The sequence below is a fragment of the Felis catus genome, chromosome C2 (genome assembly GCF_018350175.1).
Source record: "Felis catus isolate Fca126 chromosome C2, F.catus_Fca126_mat1.0, whole genome shotgun sequence".
NCBI lineage: Eukaryota > Metazoa > Chordata > Mammalia > Carnivora > Felidae > Felis > Felis catus.
This window is the reverse complement of record NC_058376.1, coordinates 120971571-120990052: the sequence shown is the minus strand read 5'-3', so window position 1 is coordinate 120990052 and position 18482 is coordinate 120971571. Positions and strand designations below refer to the sequence as shown.

The 18482-nt window shown below is 37.8% G+C and overlaps 2 protein-coding genes across 7 annotated transcripts in view; both read right to left on the bottom strand.

Annotated features, from left to right (window-relative positions):
* XRN1 (5'-3' exoribonuclease 1) overlaps positions 1–16115 on the bottom strand; it is a 119517-nt gene extending 103402 nt beyond the window's left edge. For 2 of the 4 annotated variants that reach the window (XM_045037486.1, XM_045037487.1), the window contains exons 1-5: positions 15975–16115; positions 7978–8210; positions 2830–2927; positions 1539–1648; positions 1339–1449 (exon numbers count right to left, since the gene is read on the bottom strand). In XM_045037486.1, coding sequence (XP_044893421.1) covers positions 1339–1449; positions 1539–1648; positions 2830–2927; positions 7978–8210; positions 15975–16049 — 627 coding nt within the window. In that variant the 5' untranslated portion in view covers positions 16050–16115. Of the gene's footprint in view, positions 1–1338; positions 1450–1538; positions 1649–2829; positions 2934–7977; positions 8211–15974 lie in introns of those variants that run through there. The other 2 variants (XM_045037488.1, XM_045037489.1) reach the window with 2 other exon arrangements.
* A 1114-nt stretch (positions 16116–17229) lies between these two features.
* ATR (ATR serine/threonine kinase) overlaps positions 17230–18482 on the bottom strand; it is a 102228-nt gene continuing 100975 nt past the window's right edge. For all 3 annotated transcript variants that reach the window (XM_006936362.5, XM_045037485.1, XM_019810614.3), the window contains 2 exons: positions 17670–18149; positions 17230–17433 (listed from right to left, as the gene is read on the bottom strand). In XM_006936362.5, the coding sequence (XP_006936424.3) occupies positions 17976–18149 (174 nt within the window). In that variant the 3' untranslated portion in view covers positions 17230–17433; positions 17670–17975. The remainder of the gene's footprint in view (positions 17434–17669; positions 18150–18482) is intronic.

Below are 18482 nucleotides of genomic sequence, written 5' to 3'. Positions count from 1 at the left end.
AGGAATGTTGAGACTCTTCTGGAGGCCAGAATACCTCTACTATGTGAAAATTAAACAAACAAAAAACTAGAAAAGGTCATCTTCATTTAATTTTCTCATATAGTATTCTTTCCTTTCCTTTTCTATTTTAGAGAAAGAGAGTGCGTGCACAAGCAAGGTAGGGACAGACAGGGAGAGAGAGAATCTTAAGACAGACTCTGCAAGCACTGAGCCCAATGCGGGCTCAATCTCACAACCCTGAGATCACGACTGGAGTTGAAATCAAGAATGGAACGCTGAATCAAATGAGTCACCCAGGAGCCCTTCTCACATAGTATTCTAATGTCCAAAGTAAGTCATTCAAATAGTCTAGTGAGACATATCAACCAACTGCAACATATATTGTTTATTTCAACCTAATTCATACAAAACAAGATCAAACATTTCTGAAGCAATCAGGAAAATGTGAATACTAAATGGTTATTTGTATATTAAACAGTGATTATTAATTTTTGTTTTATGTATGATAATGGCATTATGGTTATTTATTTCAAACAACCCTTCTTTAGAGAAAGATTAAATGATATAATGTCTGGGATACACTTCAAGAGTCAAGGGAAGTAGGAGAAAGGAGATAGATGGTTAGGGATAAGAAAAGGAAAGTAATTTAATATTTAGAGTATTTATTTTAGGTTGAAAATTATTTAAGGTGGATAAAGCCTATAGGAAGTTTCATTATTTTATAACTTCTCTACTTTATGTTTGAAAATTTCTGTAATAAAAAGTTTAAATGAAAAAAGTATAGTAAAGTTATTTGGGTCATGGAGCTATCAGATCAGGTATTATTAAAATTTATGTATCAAGCATGAGATTAAAAAGCCCCCTCTACCCTGACCACGGCAGAGTATTCATAGCACAAGGATCAGTCAAGTGTGAACACTAACTACAGAGACCTGCTAATCATAAATTATGGCAAGAGTTTTTTTTTTTTTAATTTTATTTATGTATTTTGAGAGAGACCGTGTGCATGAGCTGGGGGGAGACAGAGAGGGGGAGAGAGAGAGAGAATCCTAAGCAGGTCTGCACTGTCAGCACAGGGCCTGATGCGGACTCGAACTCTTGAACTGTGGAATCACGACTAAGCCAAAACCAAGAGTTGGACGCTTAACTGACTGAGCCACCCAGATGCCCCAAAAGAGTTCATTTTCTAATTGTTTTGAACTGTGCTGATGGCAGAAGTAGCAACCATTATTATGTTTCCAATATTTGTTTCTACAGCCAGAAAGCTTCTTATAAAAGTCTCTTAGATATTTAACTAAAATGGCATAAGGTTGTAATAAATATAAATGTTATACCTACCAAGTCAGCATCTAAACCATAAAGACAATGTCTGGTGTTTGGATCATGATCTGGCTTTGCTTTCTCAGATCTGATAAATTCCATGATTTTATGTTCTCCTTCTCCGGGAGTCTAAATACGTGTTAAAAAAAAATGTGGTAATATGCTGTGCGTTAGAATATTAAATTTAAAAATATCTTTAAATAAAAAAAGATAATAACCTCATGGCCTGAGAAGTAGATGGTAACTCCTTGCCACGATTTATCTGTAGAAATTTTCATATTTACAAAATACTTCAGATGTTCATGTAACCTGGCCATGAATTCAGTCCCTATAAATAAAAAGTTTTAACAAATTTAATCTGAAAAAAATAAAAATAAAAAATTTAATCTGAGAGAGACATAAAAAAGAATGAGTTCCCAGAAACAACATGAAATTGGATCTGAGTATCCAGCTGGGTAGGAATAGCTAGGTAATCCTCCGGAGGAAAAGCCCTCATGCCTTTCCCTAGCAAATATTACAATGTTTCTCATTTCACTGCTCACCCTAAAATGAAGTTAATTTCATGTAGCTAAATCAAGAAATATTACTACTGCCTGAGAACTATGCTTCAGTATCTTCACACAAGGGCAGAGTTTCAACTCTAATGAATCTCAATCTTCTATTTCCTCTGCTGGCTTCTGAATGTTTTTTAAGGCCTGTAGCTATAATCAGATTACTAACAACAACAACAACAACAACTATTATTATTATTACTGTTTACCTGGAAAATTATTATTCTGGAAACTGAATTTACAGTGATTATGTTTCAGGGAAAGTCCAGAGGGTCAATAGTCAAAGGCAACACGGTCTTAAACCACATCAGGATAAAACTGGTCATTAAATCAACCAATGTATGATAAGAACACTTAAGTGAAAGACAAAATTACCATAGTTAGTAAAGAAGTCATGAAAAAAAATAAGATTTTAAGTTTTTTTCAAAGTAGAAGATTATAATGATGTTAGACAAAGCTCTAGTAAGTACAGAGTATGTTGTTGCATATAAAACTAATTTAAAGTTATAATACTAATAAATTAATTTACTCTTAAAGTCACAGAATTTTAACTGCCTTTAAGAAATATGATAGTAAGTGCTCCGGACTAGGAGAATGGGTTTCTTATCCTACATGACAGGCTAGTTCCATGGATGTGACTCAACCTCACTGAGTCAGTTTTCATACAAACAAATGGTGGGAGTAGGACAGATCTTGTAAGATCCTTCTAGGTTTAGAAGTCTGCATCTGGGAGAGTCCTATCCACAGCTGCTCTTATCAACATCTGTAAATCCGTATAGTGGGTCTTCATAGGAGCACTTATAATCAAGGTGATCAAGATATCTCATGAGAAGACACAACTGGGAAAACCGCAAATGGAATCTTAAGGACAAAATAGAGACCAGAAAAAAAAATACATCTGAAAAAATATTTACATTTACATTTAAATCTCTCAAAATTTTTCTTTCAGTGAATTTACCTGGTGTAATACAGTTGGAATCAAATCTGGCCTCTGTAGGAAGAGTTTCTCCTTTTTCTAATGCCTTCTTTATTTTGTCTTCTGCCTCCTTTGCTGACCTTAAATGTTAAGGGAAAAAATATCTTAAGGTTTTTGGGGAAAAGTACAGATCTTTACATAAAGTAAACTGTTATTTAGATGCTTTTGTAACTAAAATATTAACTAACCAATTTGAGGTTCAAAACATAACACAAGTTTTGAAATGATTATAATTGATAAAGATGAGCCTCAGAATTGTTTGTTTTTATTTATTTAAAGAATTGAGTTTTTCAGATAACTATAGAAGGAGAACATTACAACAGTATAAAATTGATACAGAAAATTACAAATACTTATAAAGTAATTCTTTAAAAAAATTTTTTTAATGCTTATTTATTCTTGAGAGAGAGCGAGTGCATGAGCATGAGTGGGGGAGGGGCAGAATGACAGAGGTACATAGAATCTGAAGCAGGCATCAGGCTCTGAGCTGAATAGCACAGAGCCCTATTCGGGGCTCAAACTCCTGAGCCGTGAGATCATGAGTCGAAGCTGGACACTTAACCGACTGAGCCACCCTGGTGCCTCAAAGTAATCTTTTAAAACTGACCCAGAACAATACAAATACTTATAATTCTCTTCTTAACTATATACCAAATCGATTCTACAAATAAGTTCAAAAGTAGAGCATTAAGCATTCATTATATATACATTCTACACTGACTAATAATATCAAACAGGAAGCACATTATTAAAATGATCTCTAAGAATATTACATAAAAATAATTGTAAAATTGTAATTGCAATAGAGCACAATTTGCGTTTCCTCATAAAAAACATTCATGAGACTGAAGCGCTGCCCGCTGCACTAAAAAGGTACATAAAAAACATTTAAAATCAAAGCCTAGTAACATTAATGCCATCATGATTTGCCAAAATTGTGTCACTATTGAAGCAACAGGATTTACTAGAAAGAAACGTGAGTTTTAGAGTCAGATGGACTTAGGTTTGAAAATAGGCATCCCGATTCCCAATGTTCTGCTTCTCCTGTAACCCGTCTGTGGCACACTGTATACCATGCGGCATTTACATTAGGAAGCTCTGCTTTATGTACTTGATACTAGCTCTATCTACTGTGCCTGCGGAACTGCATTTCTATGATAAATAACTCTTCTTCATATGTAACTTCTCTCTCTTACCAACCCCCTCAAGATAGCAAAAACTCTGAAGATATCAACTTATTTGTAATTTCTCCAATAGAAGCCATTCTTTGCTCTTTTCTCTCCTTCCTTCCTTTGACTGGACAAACAATTACTCAATGTTACTATGTGACAAGTTTTGGAGATATAACAGAAAGGATTCCTATTTTCACAGAGTTTACACTCCAGTGGGGAGACAGAAAAGTTAACAGCCCTAATGTTTAATGTGGCTGCAATATACAGAATGTATGGGACAGGGACAAGGAAAGACTATTGAAGCAATCCAGGTGGAAGATTACGGTAGCCTAGGCTGAGACAGTAGCAGTAAAGATGAAAAGAAGGAAATATATATGACAAATTTAAGAGAATGGATAAACAGGAGGTAGGTATAGGGAATGAGGAAGAAGTCGTCCAAATTGCTCTTGAGACTTTCTGGTTGAGCAGCTATTTGCATGGTGTTATTATTCACCGCAATAGAAAACAGAAGGAAGGCAGTTTTGAAATGGGAGTTCAGTTCTGAACATGTTAAGCCTGAAATGTATCTATGGTATCTAAAAGGAGATAGTTAGGAGACATTTGGATATACAGGAGTTGTAGAGAGAGATATCCACCAAGAAGATAAATCTGGGAGTCATCAGTATAGACACGGTAATTAAAATCACTGGATAGGATCACTCAGGACCAAGGACAGGACCTTAAGAAAAATCAGTATTTAAGAAAAAGGCAGAGGAAGAGAAGATAACAGGGAGATCAAGAAGGTGCAGTCAGAGAGAGTGTGGTCACATAAAGGTCAAGGAAAGGAAGTTCAAGAAAGAAAGAATGGTCAACATTGTTAAAAACTATAAATAAATGAAGTAATATACAGAGAGAATTCTAGCCATACAAAGTCTATTTGTAATCTTGTAAGGGAGTTTTAGTGGTAGGGATGAGAGCAGACAGCAGCAGATTTTAAAATGAGTATGAGATGCAGAAACATTATAAGTAATTAAAAGATTATGAATGGAGAATATAGTCTCTGTGGAAAATGAGAAAAAGCTGACTGGAGGATTCAATGTCACTCAATATTGTGTCAGCACAATATTTAGTAAATGCTTTCGATGGCTATGGTGGATTGGCCCTCAACATCCATTTCATTCTCCTAGTTTGTCTTCTGATAGGGGAGAAGTTAGAAAGCTAAAAAATTAAATTCTGAGGCTTCCTTGCAGCTAGGTGAAAGGATACAACTTAGATTCCGTCAGTCAGATACCTCCATAAAAGATTTGGAAGGTGGAAGTGTTGTGTGCTGAAGTGTATATCATTGTTGAGGCACTGGGTTTATAGGATATGTGTATTTTATCAATAATAGAAGAGTTACCAATATTCAGTAGTTTCATAGGTGCTGAGAAGCAAGGGGCAGGGCAGATCTACCAGATACACTGGGGCTCTGGAGCTAACAGATACAGTGGTGGCTTCCTGATTGCTGAATTACAACTAAAGTGATTTATTTTTGGAGCCAATAGTTCAGGTAGTACCTTCTTAATCCCTGGATCACAGATAAAGGAATACATTCCTGGAACCACCTCTTCTGGTGGGGGCCTGTGAACTCCTCACCTTCCTGAATGCTGTAGTAATAGTGCCACTGTGGGTTCACTTCTATAGTGCTGTTCTGAAGTCACTCTTGAAGGCTCACCTAAATTCCCATCCTTTTGGCTCTTAAAATGATTTTTATAAGCACCTAATTCTTTGCATTATATCCCCTTCTGCTTAAAATAGCCAGGTTTCTATTTCTGCAACTGAACAATGACTGACACAGTGGGCTTATATAATCCTTTCTCAATACTAGATTTTCTAGTCCAATAGCTCCCCCAAATTAGTTTAACAAATACCAGGGGAATCTGGTAAAAATGGTTTCCAGGGCCCAATTTTTAGAGATTCAAATTAAGTAAGTCTAGGTTGGTACCTGAGACTCTAAATTTACCAAGAGATGGTACTTGTCTTTAAAGATCTCACAGATAGGGCGCCTGGGTGGCTCGGTTGGTTGAGTGTCCAACTCTTGGTTTCGGCTTGGGTCATGATCTCATGGTTCAAGGGTTCGAGCCCTGTGTCGGGCTCTCCACTGACAGCAGAGCCTGCTTGGGATTCTCTGCCTCTCTCTCTCTCTCTCTCTCTCTCTCTCTCTCTCTCTGAAAATAAGTAAATAAACTTAAAAAAAAAAAAGATTTCACAGTGGGAGCCTGGGTGGCTCATTCAGTTAAGCGTCTAGACTTTTGATTTTGGCTTGGGTCAGGATCTCACGGTTTGTGCTGTCGGCACTGAGCTTGCTCAGGATTCTCTTTCCTTCTCTCTGCCCCTCCCCATCCCACATGCACCATGCTGTCTGTCTGTCTGTCTGTCTGTCTCTCTCTCTCTCTCTCTCAAAATAAATAAGTAAACATTAAAAAAAGAAATTTCACAGGTGTTCCAGTATCTTCAAGATCTTTCCTCTTTTGATATTTAAATCAGTATTTTTTTCCATCCTTTTCCCATTCTCACTGCTAGCCTTCTCCAAGGTGCACTCCCACCTTCCTTGATCATTTCCATATTTTATTCACAGGTGCCCTTTCCACTCCGTTACCTGCTGTTGTAATGAAAGGATTCATTATGCTAACAACCCATCAAACACACAGAACTCAGGGTTTCTTTCCATCAATTCTAACATCCCTCTTAACTTTACTTATCCTACTCGTAAATAAGGACACAACATGATCTCATTGTTTTTAAAAACTATTTCACATGTCCAGGATTTTGACTTTAAAACTCTATGTACCTCTTCTCATTTTTACTTTTCCTACTGTCCACCTCACACACTGGGGCGGATAGTACCTCAAATGTCCTAACTCAGCTCTCTTCTCATACTCCACCAATCATTTTCTAGTCTCACTTGCTTTTCTAACCAATTTGGACCAATGCTCAATCAGAGTCAGCATCTAGCCCACAGTCTAGGCATTTAACAAATGTTTGTTGAATTAAATTGTCAACGATGTTTCCATTAGAACAATCTCTCATTTCACTTTGTAGTTCTCTGGTTCAGGACAGACTACTAGTGGAGTTTTCTCTACTACAGTTAACCCTTGAACAACACAGGTTTGAACTCTGTGGGTCCACTTGTATACAGATTTTTTTTTTAATGTCTATTTTTGAGAGAGAGAGAGAGAGAGAGAGAGAGAGAGAGAGAGGGAGGGAGAAAGTGCACATGAGTGAGGTAGAGAGGGGAAGAAAGAGGGAGACAGAGGATCTGAGGCAGGCTCCATGCTGACAGCAGAGAGCCCAACGTAGGGCTTGAATTCACGAACGGTTATATCATGCCCTGAGCCGAAATCAGATGCTTAACCAACTGAGCCATCCAGGTGCCCCCACTGATTTTTTTTCAGTAAATATGGTTCAGTACCGTAAATCTATTTTCTCTTCCTTATGATTTTTCTAATAACATTTTCTTTTCTCTAAGCTTACTTTATTGTAAGAATACAGTATATAATACATATAACATACAAAATATGTGTTTATTGCTTATATTATTGCTAAGGCTTCCAGTTAATAACAGACTATTAGTAGTTAAGTTCTGGGAGAATCAAGTTATATGCACATTTTATATGTGCGGGGATTGGTGCCCCTGACCACTGCATTGTTCAAGGGTCAATTGTACCACTATTATCAAGGAGAAGTTTAAAAATTTACGAATGAAAATAATAGTAACTTTACACAGCCCAACACAGCTTTGAGAATGACACTTCACTTCAGTTACTAATTTGTTTACTTGACTGATATAATGTGACATAATCAGTTATTTCCATTTCTGGGGGAATTTAGGCAGAAAAGAAACATGAAAAGAAGATGCACTGCATTAAGCCAATTATCTTTAAAATAATACATTTTATTAATCTAAAGAGTATTCTCAAATAAACCACAAATGCTTTACCTAAAACGCCTCCCACGCTGCTGGTTCATCTTTGCTCGAGGAGCCACACCATCAACAGCCATAAAGAACACTTTCCTAGGTTTAATGATGCGAAACAACACCTCCAAGTAGTGAAAAATATCAGTAAAGATTTTATCGTCTGAAATTCTGAAGTGAACATCATCATCATTAGGATGGGAACATTGATGTATGATTCCATTCATGTCCAGGTACAAGTTGTCAAATTCAGGAATCTAAAAAACAGAAAAATGATAGAAATCATTACTATAACCAACTATGGATATCTAAGTATATACACACACACACACACACACACACACACACACACACACACACACACAATGGAGTATTACTCGGCAATTAAAAAGAATGAAATCTTGTCATTTGCAACTACGTGGATGGAACTAGAGGGTATTATTCTAAGCGAAATTTCTCAGTCAGAGAAAGACAAAAATCATATGACTTCACTCATATGAGGACTTTACGAGACAAAACAGATGAACAAGGGAAGGGAAGCAAAAAATATAAAAACAGGGAGGGGGATAAAACATAAGAGGCTCTTAAATATGGAGAACAAATAGAGCGTTGCTGGAGGGGTTGTGGGAGGGGGGGATGGGCTAAATGGGCAAGGAGCTTAAGGAATCTACTCCTCAAATCGTTGCTGCTCCATGTGCTAAGTTAGATGTAAACTATAAAAATAAATAAATTATAGGGGCGCCTGGGTGGCGCAGTCGGTTAAGCGTCCGACTTCAGCCAGGTCACGATCTCACGGTCCATGAGTTCGAGCCCCGCGTCGGGCTCTGGGCTGATGGCTCAGAGCCTGGAGCCTGTTTCCGATTCTGTGTCTCCCTCTCTCTCTGCCCCTCGCCCGTTCATGCTCTGTCTCTCTCTGTCCCAAAAATAAATAAACGTTGAAAAAAAAATTTTTTTTTAAATAAATAAATAAATTAAATTAGAGAAAGAAATAAAATAAAATAAAGTAAAATAAAATAAAATAAAATAAAATAAAAGTACATTCAAGATTTACTGTTTGCTTCAAGAAATCTGAAAACCTGGATCAAAATCTCAAGGTGATTTTTTTGAGAGGGTGGGGGTACTTTACAAAGTGATTCCACTTTCCTTAGGAGAATAAACAAGCAAGGAAGAATATTAAAAAGTAATGAAGGAGGGGTACCTGGGTGGCTCAGTCAGTTAAGTGTCCGACTTTGGCCCAGGTCATGATCTCATGGTTTGAGGGTTTGAGCCCCACATCGGACTCTATGCTGACAGCTCAGGGCCTGGAGCCTGCTTCAGATTCTGTGTCTCCCTCTCTCTGCCCCTCCCCTGCTCGTACTCTGTCTCTCTCTCTCAAAAATAAACATTAAAAAGTAATGAAGGAAATCTGCTTTATATATTAAGAATTATGAAGGTTTGATTGAACCAAATAGTTTAGAAGCAGTCCAAGTGTATACAGAAATGTAGTATATAAGAGGCATCTTAAACCAGTGAAAGAAAGGGATGGGGCATCTAACTAACAATTTGGAAATAAAACAGTTGGAAATATAAGATGTATTTCATCTTATAACAGAATAAATTACAGAAGGATTAAAAATTTTAATGTGAGAAATATAAGTGAAAAAACTATATACAAAAATTTTGGTAATTTTAGGGTAGAGAAAGCCAGATATCATAAGCCAAATGGTGAAGTTGGCAATCTAAAAATGTATTTTTACCTCTATAAGGTTAAAAAAAAAAAAAGTGCCATAAACAAGATCAACTGAAAATGACAAAATGCAGGGAAATGCTTATCAATCAGGATAAGGTCCACATTCCCAATATACAAAAATTTCTCAAATGTAAATAAGAAAAAGAGCAAATTTTAAAAGCATGGAAAATGCACAGCAATTCAAAAAAGAAGAGACACTAAAGTGTGATAAACACATGAAAAATTGTTTAACATCCCAAAATTTCAAATTAAAATAATGTATCATTTTTCCGGGGTGCCTGGGTTAGTTGAGTGTCGGACTTCAGCTCAGGTCATGAACTCATAGTCTGTGGGTTTGAGTCCTGCGTCGGGCTCTATGCTGACAGCCCAGAGACTGGCGCCTGCTTCAGATTCCGTGTCTCTGTCTCTCTCTGCCCCTCCCCTGCTCATGCTCTTTTTGTCTCTCAAAATAAACATTAAAAAACATATGTCATTTTTCCGATCATGTTAGCAAAGATTAGAAAGAATGACGTTACCCAGTTATTGGCAGGTTGTGGGGAAATGGATATTTCATGTTATTAATACCTGGCATTTATTAAGCACTTATTATTAGGTGCCAAAAGTTGGGCCAAATATTTACATTCATTATCTCACTAAATTATGATATAATAAAAGAGAAATATTTAGATTCCCCATTTTACAGAAGAAGAAAATCAAAGGGCTAGAAAAGAGAGAGAGAAATGGCATTTACATCCAGTAGTCTAGATGGGAATATAAATTAGTGTAACTAATACAAAAATATATATCAAAATTTGAAGCATATACATCTTTGACCCAGGATTTCTACTACTGGAAATTTATTCTGAGAAATAATAAAAAATATGCACAAAAATGTAAGCATAAGAATATTAATGACAGTACTGTTTGGAAAAGATAAAAAAAGAAATTAAAACACCTAATAACAGGAAATTGATGATGGTACGTCCATCCACACAATGGAATATGACACAGCAATTATAAATTATGATACAGATTCATATTTGACATTAGTATGTATAATACAGATGGTCAAATGAGAAAAGTAGGCTATAAAACAGCAGGTACATTATCCTATTTATAGAAAATATTTATCTACATGTGTATCTGCATATAAAGGTTAGGAGTATATAGAAACAAGATGTTACTGATAGTTAACCTTAGATGATGGGATTGCACGAGTGGGGGAGAGGGGGAGAGGGGGAGAGGGAGAGAGGGAGGGGGGAGGGGGGGAGGGGGAGAGGGAGAGAGGGAGAGAGGGAGAGAGAGAGAGAATCCCACATGATACCTTAAACCTTTAATGCCACAAAAGGTTCTGTATAATTTGGCTGTTCTCTCTCCCACCAATTCCATATTCTTTCCTGTTTCCATATATATTCCACAAGCTAACTACACACAGTACATTCCTTAGAAAGCCCTAAATGTACTGGGCTGTTTAAAACCCCAGTGATGTTACAGATGCTGCTCCTACTTCCTGAAACACTTTTCTTTCCTTTTGCTCTTTCTTCTGCTGCTCTTGTAGATTTTGACTCAACTTTCAAGATCCAACTCAGGCATCTTAAAAAAATTTTTTCTTTAACATTTATTTTTGAGAGACAGAGACAGAGCATGAGCAGGGGGAAGGGGTAGTGAGAGAGGGAGACACGGAATCTGAAGCAGGCTCCAGGCTCTGAGCTGTTAGTACAGAGCCTGACAAGGGGCTCGAACCCACCAACTGCGAGATCATGATCTGAGCTGAAGTCGGAGGCTTACCACACAGGTGCTCCAATCCAGCATAAGTAAATATCTTTGTCTGAAAGCTTTCCCCTACTTACCTAAGGGGAAACGATGCTTCTTTCTCTATGTCATATCTTATTTTTGTGTTCCCAATGCATACAAGAATGCCAGGCACATACATTTACATGCGCTATACACTCTTGTTGAATGCTTAATGTAATGTCCTGCTAGCAGGAAAGGACAGACATTATACTTAAGCATTTGGTCATGTTTAGAACTCTTGGCACACTGCCTGACACAGAGTAGCAAATAAAAAATATTTAATAATCAAAAAATGAAGCTCTGCCTTTATTGAATGTGACAGCACATGTATAACACTCACTTTTTTTTTTTAATTTTAGAGAGAGACAGAAAGAAAGTGTGAGTTGGGGAGAGGGGCAGGGGGAGGGAGAGGGAGGGAGAGGGAGAGAGAGGGAGAGAGAGGGGCGGGAGAGAGAGAGAGAGAGAGAGAGAGAGAGAGAGAGAGAGAGAGAGAGAGAGAATCGTAAGCAGGCTCCATGTTCAGCCCGGAGCCCAACATAGGGCTTGATCGTGGCATTGACCCTGGCATCAATGACCTGAGTGGAACTGAATGAGCCACCCAGGCACTCCAACCCTCACTTCATTCACACTGCTTTAAATTGTGGTTAAGTATTCACATTTTAGTATCTACTATTCTCAAAACAGTAGTTTCTTTTTGTTAGTATAACTTTGTATCCTGTTTAGCGCTGCTACAAAATGCCTTTTTCATAAAGACAATATAAAATTTACTTTTCAAAAGAGCTGTTAGCAATTCTTTTTTCTCAGTTCTTTAATCCTATTTATCTTAAACAATCCCAAGATTTTGTTGCTTCATTTTTTAATATGCATGTTTTAAAACGTACTAAATATACAACATATATTTTAATATGCAATGTTTTTATATACTATGTATTCTTTATAGGTTATATAATATGCTAGAGTTAATAAGTTCATTCACTCAATAAACTTACTTAAGATCTATTATGTACCACAAAAGATGAAGTTGTAATGAGGAACATATATATAATGAAAACTTAACCCTTACAAAACAAAGGTCATACAAACAAGATTATAAACTCTTGGAACATATGCAGTTCTCTTTGTGATTACAATCTAGTACAGTGCTATTATAATAGCTAAGATCTGTTAAGCACTTGCCATGTACTAGACAGATTTAAATGCTTTACAGTTAACCCTTGAACAACATGCGTTTGAATTTAACAGGTCTACTTATATGTGGACTTTTTTCAATAAATACAGTATAGTACTGTAAATGTATTTTCCTTATGATTTTCTTAACATTTTCTTTTCTCTAGCTTATTTTATTGTAGGAATACAGTATATAATACATTTAACATACAAAATATGTGTTAATTGACTGTTTATGTTATTAGTAAGGCTTCCAGTGAACAGTAGGCTATTAGTAGTTAATTTTGGGGGGAGTCAAAGTTATACTTGGATTTTCGACTGTGTGGGGGCTTGGAGGGGGCCGGTGCTCTCAATCCCAGTTTCAAGAATCAACTGTATGTGCATTCACTTATGTAATCATAGCAATCCTAGTAGTATTATCTCCATTTTGTAGTTGAGAAAACTGAGTCACAAGAAGACTGAGTCACTCACCCATAGCTAGTGAAATGTTGGAGCTAAATTTTAAACCAAGCTGAACTGCATGAGAGCAGTGTTTCTTAATCTTTCTTTCATTATTGCTCTTCTTGCAGGTAGTTCTTAATACTTGTTTTTCCTTAATCAGTATCTTCCAATGGAATTTAATACCACAGACATACTGTATTATCTGTTCACATACTAAGGCACTTTAATATGTAAAGTTCCACCCTCTCAACAATTTTGGTTCCCTTGTTCCTGTTCATAATGCATACTCTAGTGCCTTCAATTTTTAAAACTGTGGTAAAATATACGCAACATAAAATTTGCCATCTTAACCATTTTTTTTAAGTTTACTTATTTTGAGAGAGACAGAGTGCGCGCAAGCGGGGGAGGGCAGAGAGAGAGAGAGAGAGAGAGAGAGAGAGAGAGAGAGAGGCACTCCCAAGCAGGCTCTGGACTGTCGGTACAGAGCCCAACATGAGATCATGACCTGAGCCAAAATCAAGGGTCAAATGCCTAACCAACTGAGCCACCCAGGCACCCCCATCTTAACCATTTTTAAGCGCACAGTTCAGTAGTGTTAAGTGCATGCACATTGTTATGCTAGAGCCTGCAATTTTAAAGCCAAGCTTCTATGCATTTGCTACAAATTGCACAGAAGGAAACACAAGCTGACATTTCCATTTTAAAGTGTCTGCTCTTGTATAGGGGGGCATATCTGTTTTCTCTTTTACTGTATTTGCCTCAGAATGATGCCTTGGCAAGTCAGTTACGAGAATTCACAGGAGGCCAAATAGTCCTATCCTTCAAAACCCCTTAGTTACAAATACTCCTATGTAATTGGCCTACACAGTCTTTTAGTGAATATTCTGCAGTTCTCCTGTTCTCAGGTCCATCAGCTGTTGCCTCATTACTTCCTTTTTTCTCTTGCAGGGATGCCAACACCAACTGGGGCTAGAAACTATTGGTATTTTGTCCTCACCTACTTATATTTGGGTTCATAGGGATACGATGTTATGTGGTTTTGTCATAAATGTTCCGTAGATTTCAAACTTTGCTACCTACTTCATTTGTTTTTATGTGTGGATTCAGAGAGACCAAAAACTATGCTGTTATCATCACCACCACCATCTTCCCACAACCTATTCCTCTTCCCAACCCCTTCCTCCCAGGACTAGCTTTTGAATCACTGTGACTTACTTAGTCTTACCATCTTTTAAATACTGCTTAAGAGAGTAGCTGGTAACTCTTTAGAACATTTGCTCTTTTTGTTGTTGTTGTTAACTACACAAATCAAACATCTGTGAAAGACAGTACTTTGATAAGCCAAGTTTTAAGCCTTTTTAAATCTATCATAAAATTGCCTTTAAGAGATTACTTTTTGTTCTTCAGTAAAAAAAAAAAAAAAAATTCCTCAAGATGTTAAGAATCAAAGACAGTTTCATCAAACCAAATTCTGTAGCAAAGAGTACAGAGTAAAAATACTATTGAACAAATTATGTTATTAAGCCAATCTGAATAACAATCACATTTCTTCACTTCGGAGATAAAGTGACTGATGCAGGGCAGGCACTCAGCTATTTGTTGAATGAATGACCCAGGAAAAGCCAAAACTGTTTGTCTCCATTTCAGCAATGTACTTAGTAACCCTTTTTAACCCTCTTCTCTGGAAAGAAATGTCTTTCTAAATCTCACTCAATCCATGTTTCAAATAAATGAAAGATAAACTGTTGTTTTGGAATTCTTTAAGTTTTTCTTCATATACCAAAACTGACTCGAATCCAACAACAAAGAATCTGGAAGTTTAAGCCTATCTTTATGCTTATAGTACTTGTAAAAAGATTAACCCATAATTTAATAAACAGCATGATGGTTTGGGCTGGATTATTTCCCCCCACTATTAACACGATGTTATCCATCATTACTGATTCAATTAGCTATACAAATATCAAAACTTTTTTTCCTGTAAAATATAAAATGGACAAGAAATCTACCCAAATCATTAAATGTGATAAACACGAATACATCACCCAAAGCCTAATAGATAACTGCTTGCTATTTCTTTTCACAGTTCCACTATATAAACACTTCTGGAATCTACACAAAAAAACGTCGCACTGGGATATTATTACATGCCGGATTATAAACCAGACACTACTATTACTACTATCAGTGCTCTAGCAATCCATTTCTTTTTCTCCTCTCTCTCTCACACGCGCGCACACACACACACACACACACACGCACACTCGCACAGCGAAGCCTCCAATTAACTGCCGCTGCCGGTCCAAGTGTATTTTGTTTCTTTTGGAACTCGGGATTCGTACGGCCTTTGGGATGATCGAAAAAAGAGTACCAAAAGGTATCATAAATATGAACCATCAGCCAGGTCAAAGCGTCTAGGCGTTGGGGGTGGGGTGGGATGCAGGTCCTGATAAAGGAAAGTAAACAAGGTGACTCAACTGCGGAGGAAGTTATTATCGTTGGTACGTGGGTCTGTTGCTTTGGGGTGGGGGGTTGGGAGGTACTCAGGACACCCGCTCGGGCTTTGCTGTCTCTATAAGGGAAGACGCAGCTCCTTGAGCAGGAAAGAATTCACTACAGCGTTCCTCCCCAGCATTTAGTTTCGGAATCGCGGAAGGCCCTGCCCGGCAGCAAAGCTGTCAGTGTCACAACTGCCGCGATCCCCGTGACTCTGCCCAGAGAAACGAAACCTGCGTCTTCGCCCCATTCAGAGCATCAGGACATCCTCAAACCTTCTCTTCCCCTCTCTTTGCCGCTCATCCCGCAGACGACGAGCAGAAAGAGGAGGCTGGGGAGCCCAGTCCCAGGGTGGAGAGGGCCGCGGGGCCCCGGGTTCTGGGCCTTCTGAGCCGCTGCCCCCTCGCTCACCCACCTGATGCTCTTTCACCACTTCACTGAGGCAGGGATACCGCTCCGAGATCCATCGGTAAAACTTGGGGACTCCCATCTCGACCGTCAACACTAATTCCAATCAGGGCCAAACCGAAACCAAACGCCCCGCCGGGGCCTACGCCGCAGCCTCCGGCCGTCGCTCCGCCGATGACAACACACCGCTCGCCCGACCATAGAGAGCGCTCGCCGGGCCTAGAGCGGCCGATTCGAGGCCGCATCCCCGGGGCGGGGCTCTAATCCTAGCCGCCGCCGAACGGCGGTGGTTACGTTCAAGAGCAAGGCGGCGTTTTGGTGCGTAAAACTTTGTTCTGGAAATGCCGGTTGATGGGACTGTGCTTTAAAATGGACGTGGAAGTGCTGTGAAAACCTCACGAGCCTGCTGGAAGATTTCTGGAACACTGATTTTTGTCCTGATTGCTTGTGTCCTGGGATTACTAATCTCAGTATTTTTCAACACTGATTTGGGAAGATCTGGTGATTTGGTTGTTTGGCGACGGGTGAAGCGTTTCTCTGAGGAATTGGTTTAGTTTTGTTTGGCGAGGGAGAGGTTTTTTCCTTTGAGGAATATAACTCTATAATAAAGTCTCTTTTAAAAACGCTTTTTTTCCGAATTATTTGAAAAAATTTCCTAACTCCTCTCCTAACCCCCAGCCAGCTTCCTCAACTCACCGTTAGGCCCCCAAAGGTAATTATATATACTTATTTTCACATTCATGTCTCCTGGTTTATCGTGTTTTTCCCCCATCACACTCTAAACTGTATAGTGAAGCATAATTCTATCAAGCGAACTTAAGTAAAATTCTGTTATGGTGAATTTTCCATTTGAATGTAATAACCTCATTACTTTTAAGTATTGTGAATTATTTTAAATCTCCTGAAAGAAAATTTCCAAAAAATTAACATTAAAATATCTTTAATTTTAAAATATTAACGAAATTTTAACTGTCTTCTAAGACCACTAGATTCTGTATTCTGGTAAACTCTCAGTATGGCAGCATCTTTAAAATTACATTAGTTTTCATAGTCATACTCTTTTTTCCCTATTACATTTTCAACCATACAAAAAAAAGAGTCTTATTAAGTGAACTTGATGTGTGCTTTATGTTTATATGTTTCACTAGACTGGGCAGTTCCTAGAGGCAGGGGAGGTAGCTTGGTGCATAAATCTAGCATAGTGCTTTGTCCATAGTATTTATTCAATAATTTTTTTTTGTTCAAATGAATGCTTTTTAAAAAACATTTTTAAAGTTTTATTTATTTTTTTTAAGTAATCTCCACACCTAACATGGGGCTCCAACTCACAACCCTGAGATCAAGGATCACATGCCAGTTAAGCACCACTCAAATGAATCCTTATGCTAGCTAGTACTTAAAATCAGAGTTGTAAAATGCAATGAGACTGGCTTGTTTTTAAATACATCTTTTTAGAGCATAAAAACCTAAGATGAGGGGCGCCTGGGTGGCGCAGTCGGTTAAGCGTCCGACTTCAGCCAGGTCACGATCTTGCGGTCCGTGAGTTCGAGCCCCGCATCGGGCTCTGGGCTGATGGCTCAGAGCCTGGAGCCTGTTTCCGATTCTGTGTCTCCCTCTCTCTCTGCCCCTCCCCCGTTCATGCTCTGTCTCTCTCTGTCCCAAAAATAAATAAACGTTGAAAAAAAAAAAAAAAACAAAAAACCTAAGATGTTACATTTCTCCAGTTATAATGAACATATATTAAGAAAGCAGTTTTCTCTCTCTCTGCTCCTACCCCACTCACACTCCTTCAAAAACCTTAAAATTTTTTTTAAAACAAAGTTTATTTCTTAATAACAACATATATTATTTTAAATATTATTAACAATAAGGGAGTTAATACCAGTTGCTCTGAGAACATAAAGAAACTTATTTATGTTGTACTTTGGAACTGAATAGATATAATCACAGATTAATACCAAATGCATTAATTTTAGATAATTAACATATTCTTTGAAGTAATTTCATTTCACATATATGGAGTCCAACCAAGGTACATCTGGCATAGTAAGTTTTCATCAGTAGCTTCTTGTATAAGGTAATGCACATGTCCTTCAATAGATAACGGCAGCCCTGTCACTCTATTTCGGGTCTTGATTACACCTTGCAGTCGCTGCTCGATGTCAAGAACATGGGTCTTGGCCTATAAGAAGAAATTAAAAATCGTAAGAGCTAAGACCCCAATAACATGTGGATGTTGATCACTTGAAATTACTACTTTTCTGTTATTTAACAAATGTTTATATCCTTTTATGGATCATTACCCTTTTTGTAAAATCAAAGACAAAAGAAATGAAACAAATACTACATGAGATGCTGATTTTGAAGCTTGCAATGTTAGTTATGATTTTATTTCTTTTTAAAGTAATCTCTACACCCAAGGTGGGCCTTGAATTCACAACCCTGAGATCAAGAGTTGCATACTCTACCAGCTGAGCCAGCCAGGTACCACAAAGGCTTGCAACATTAATCTAAC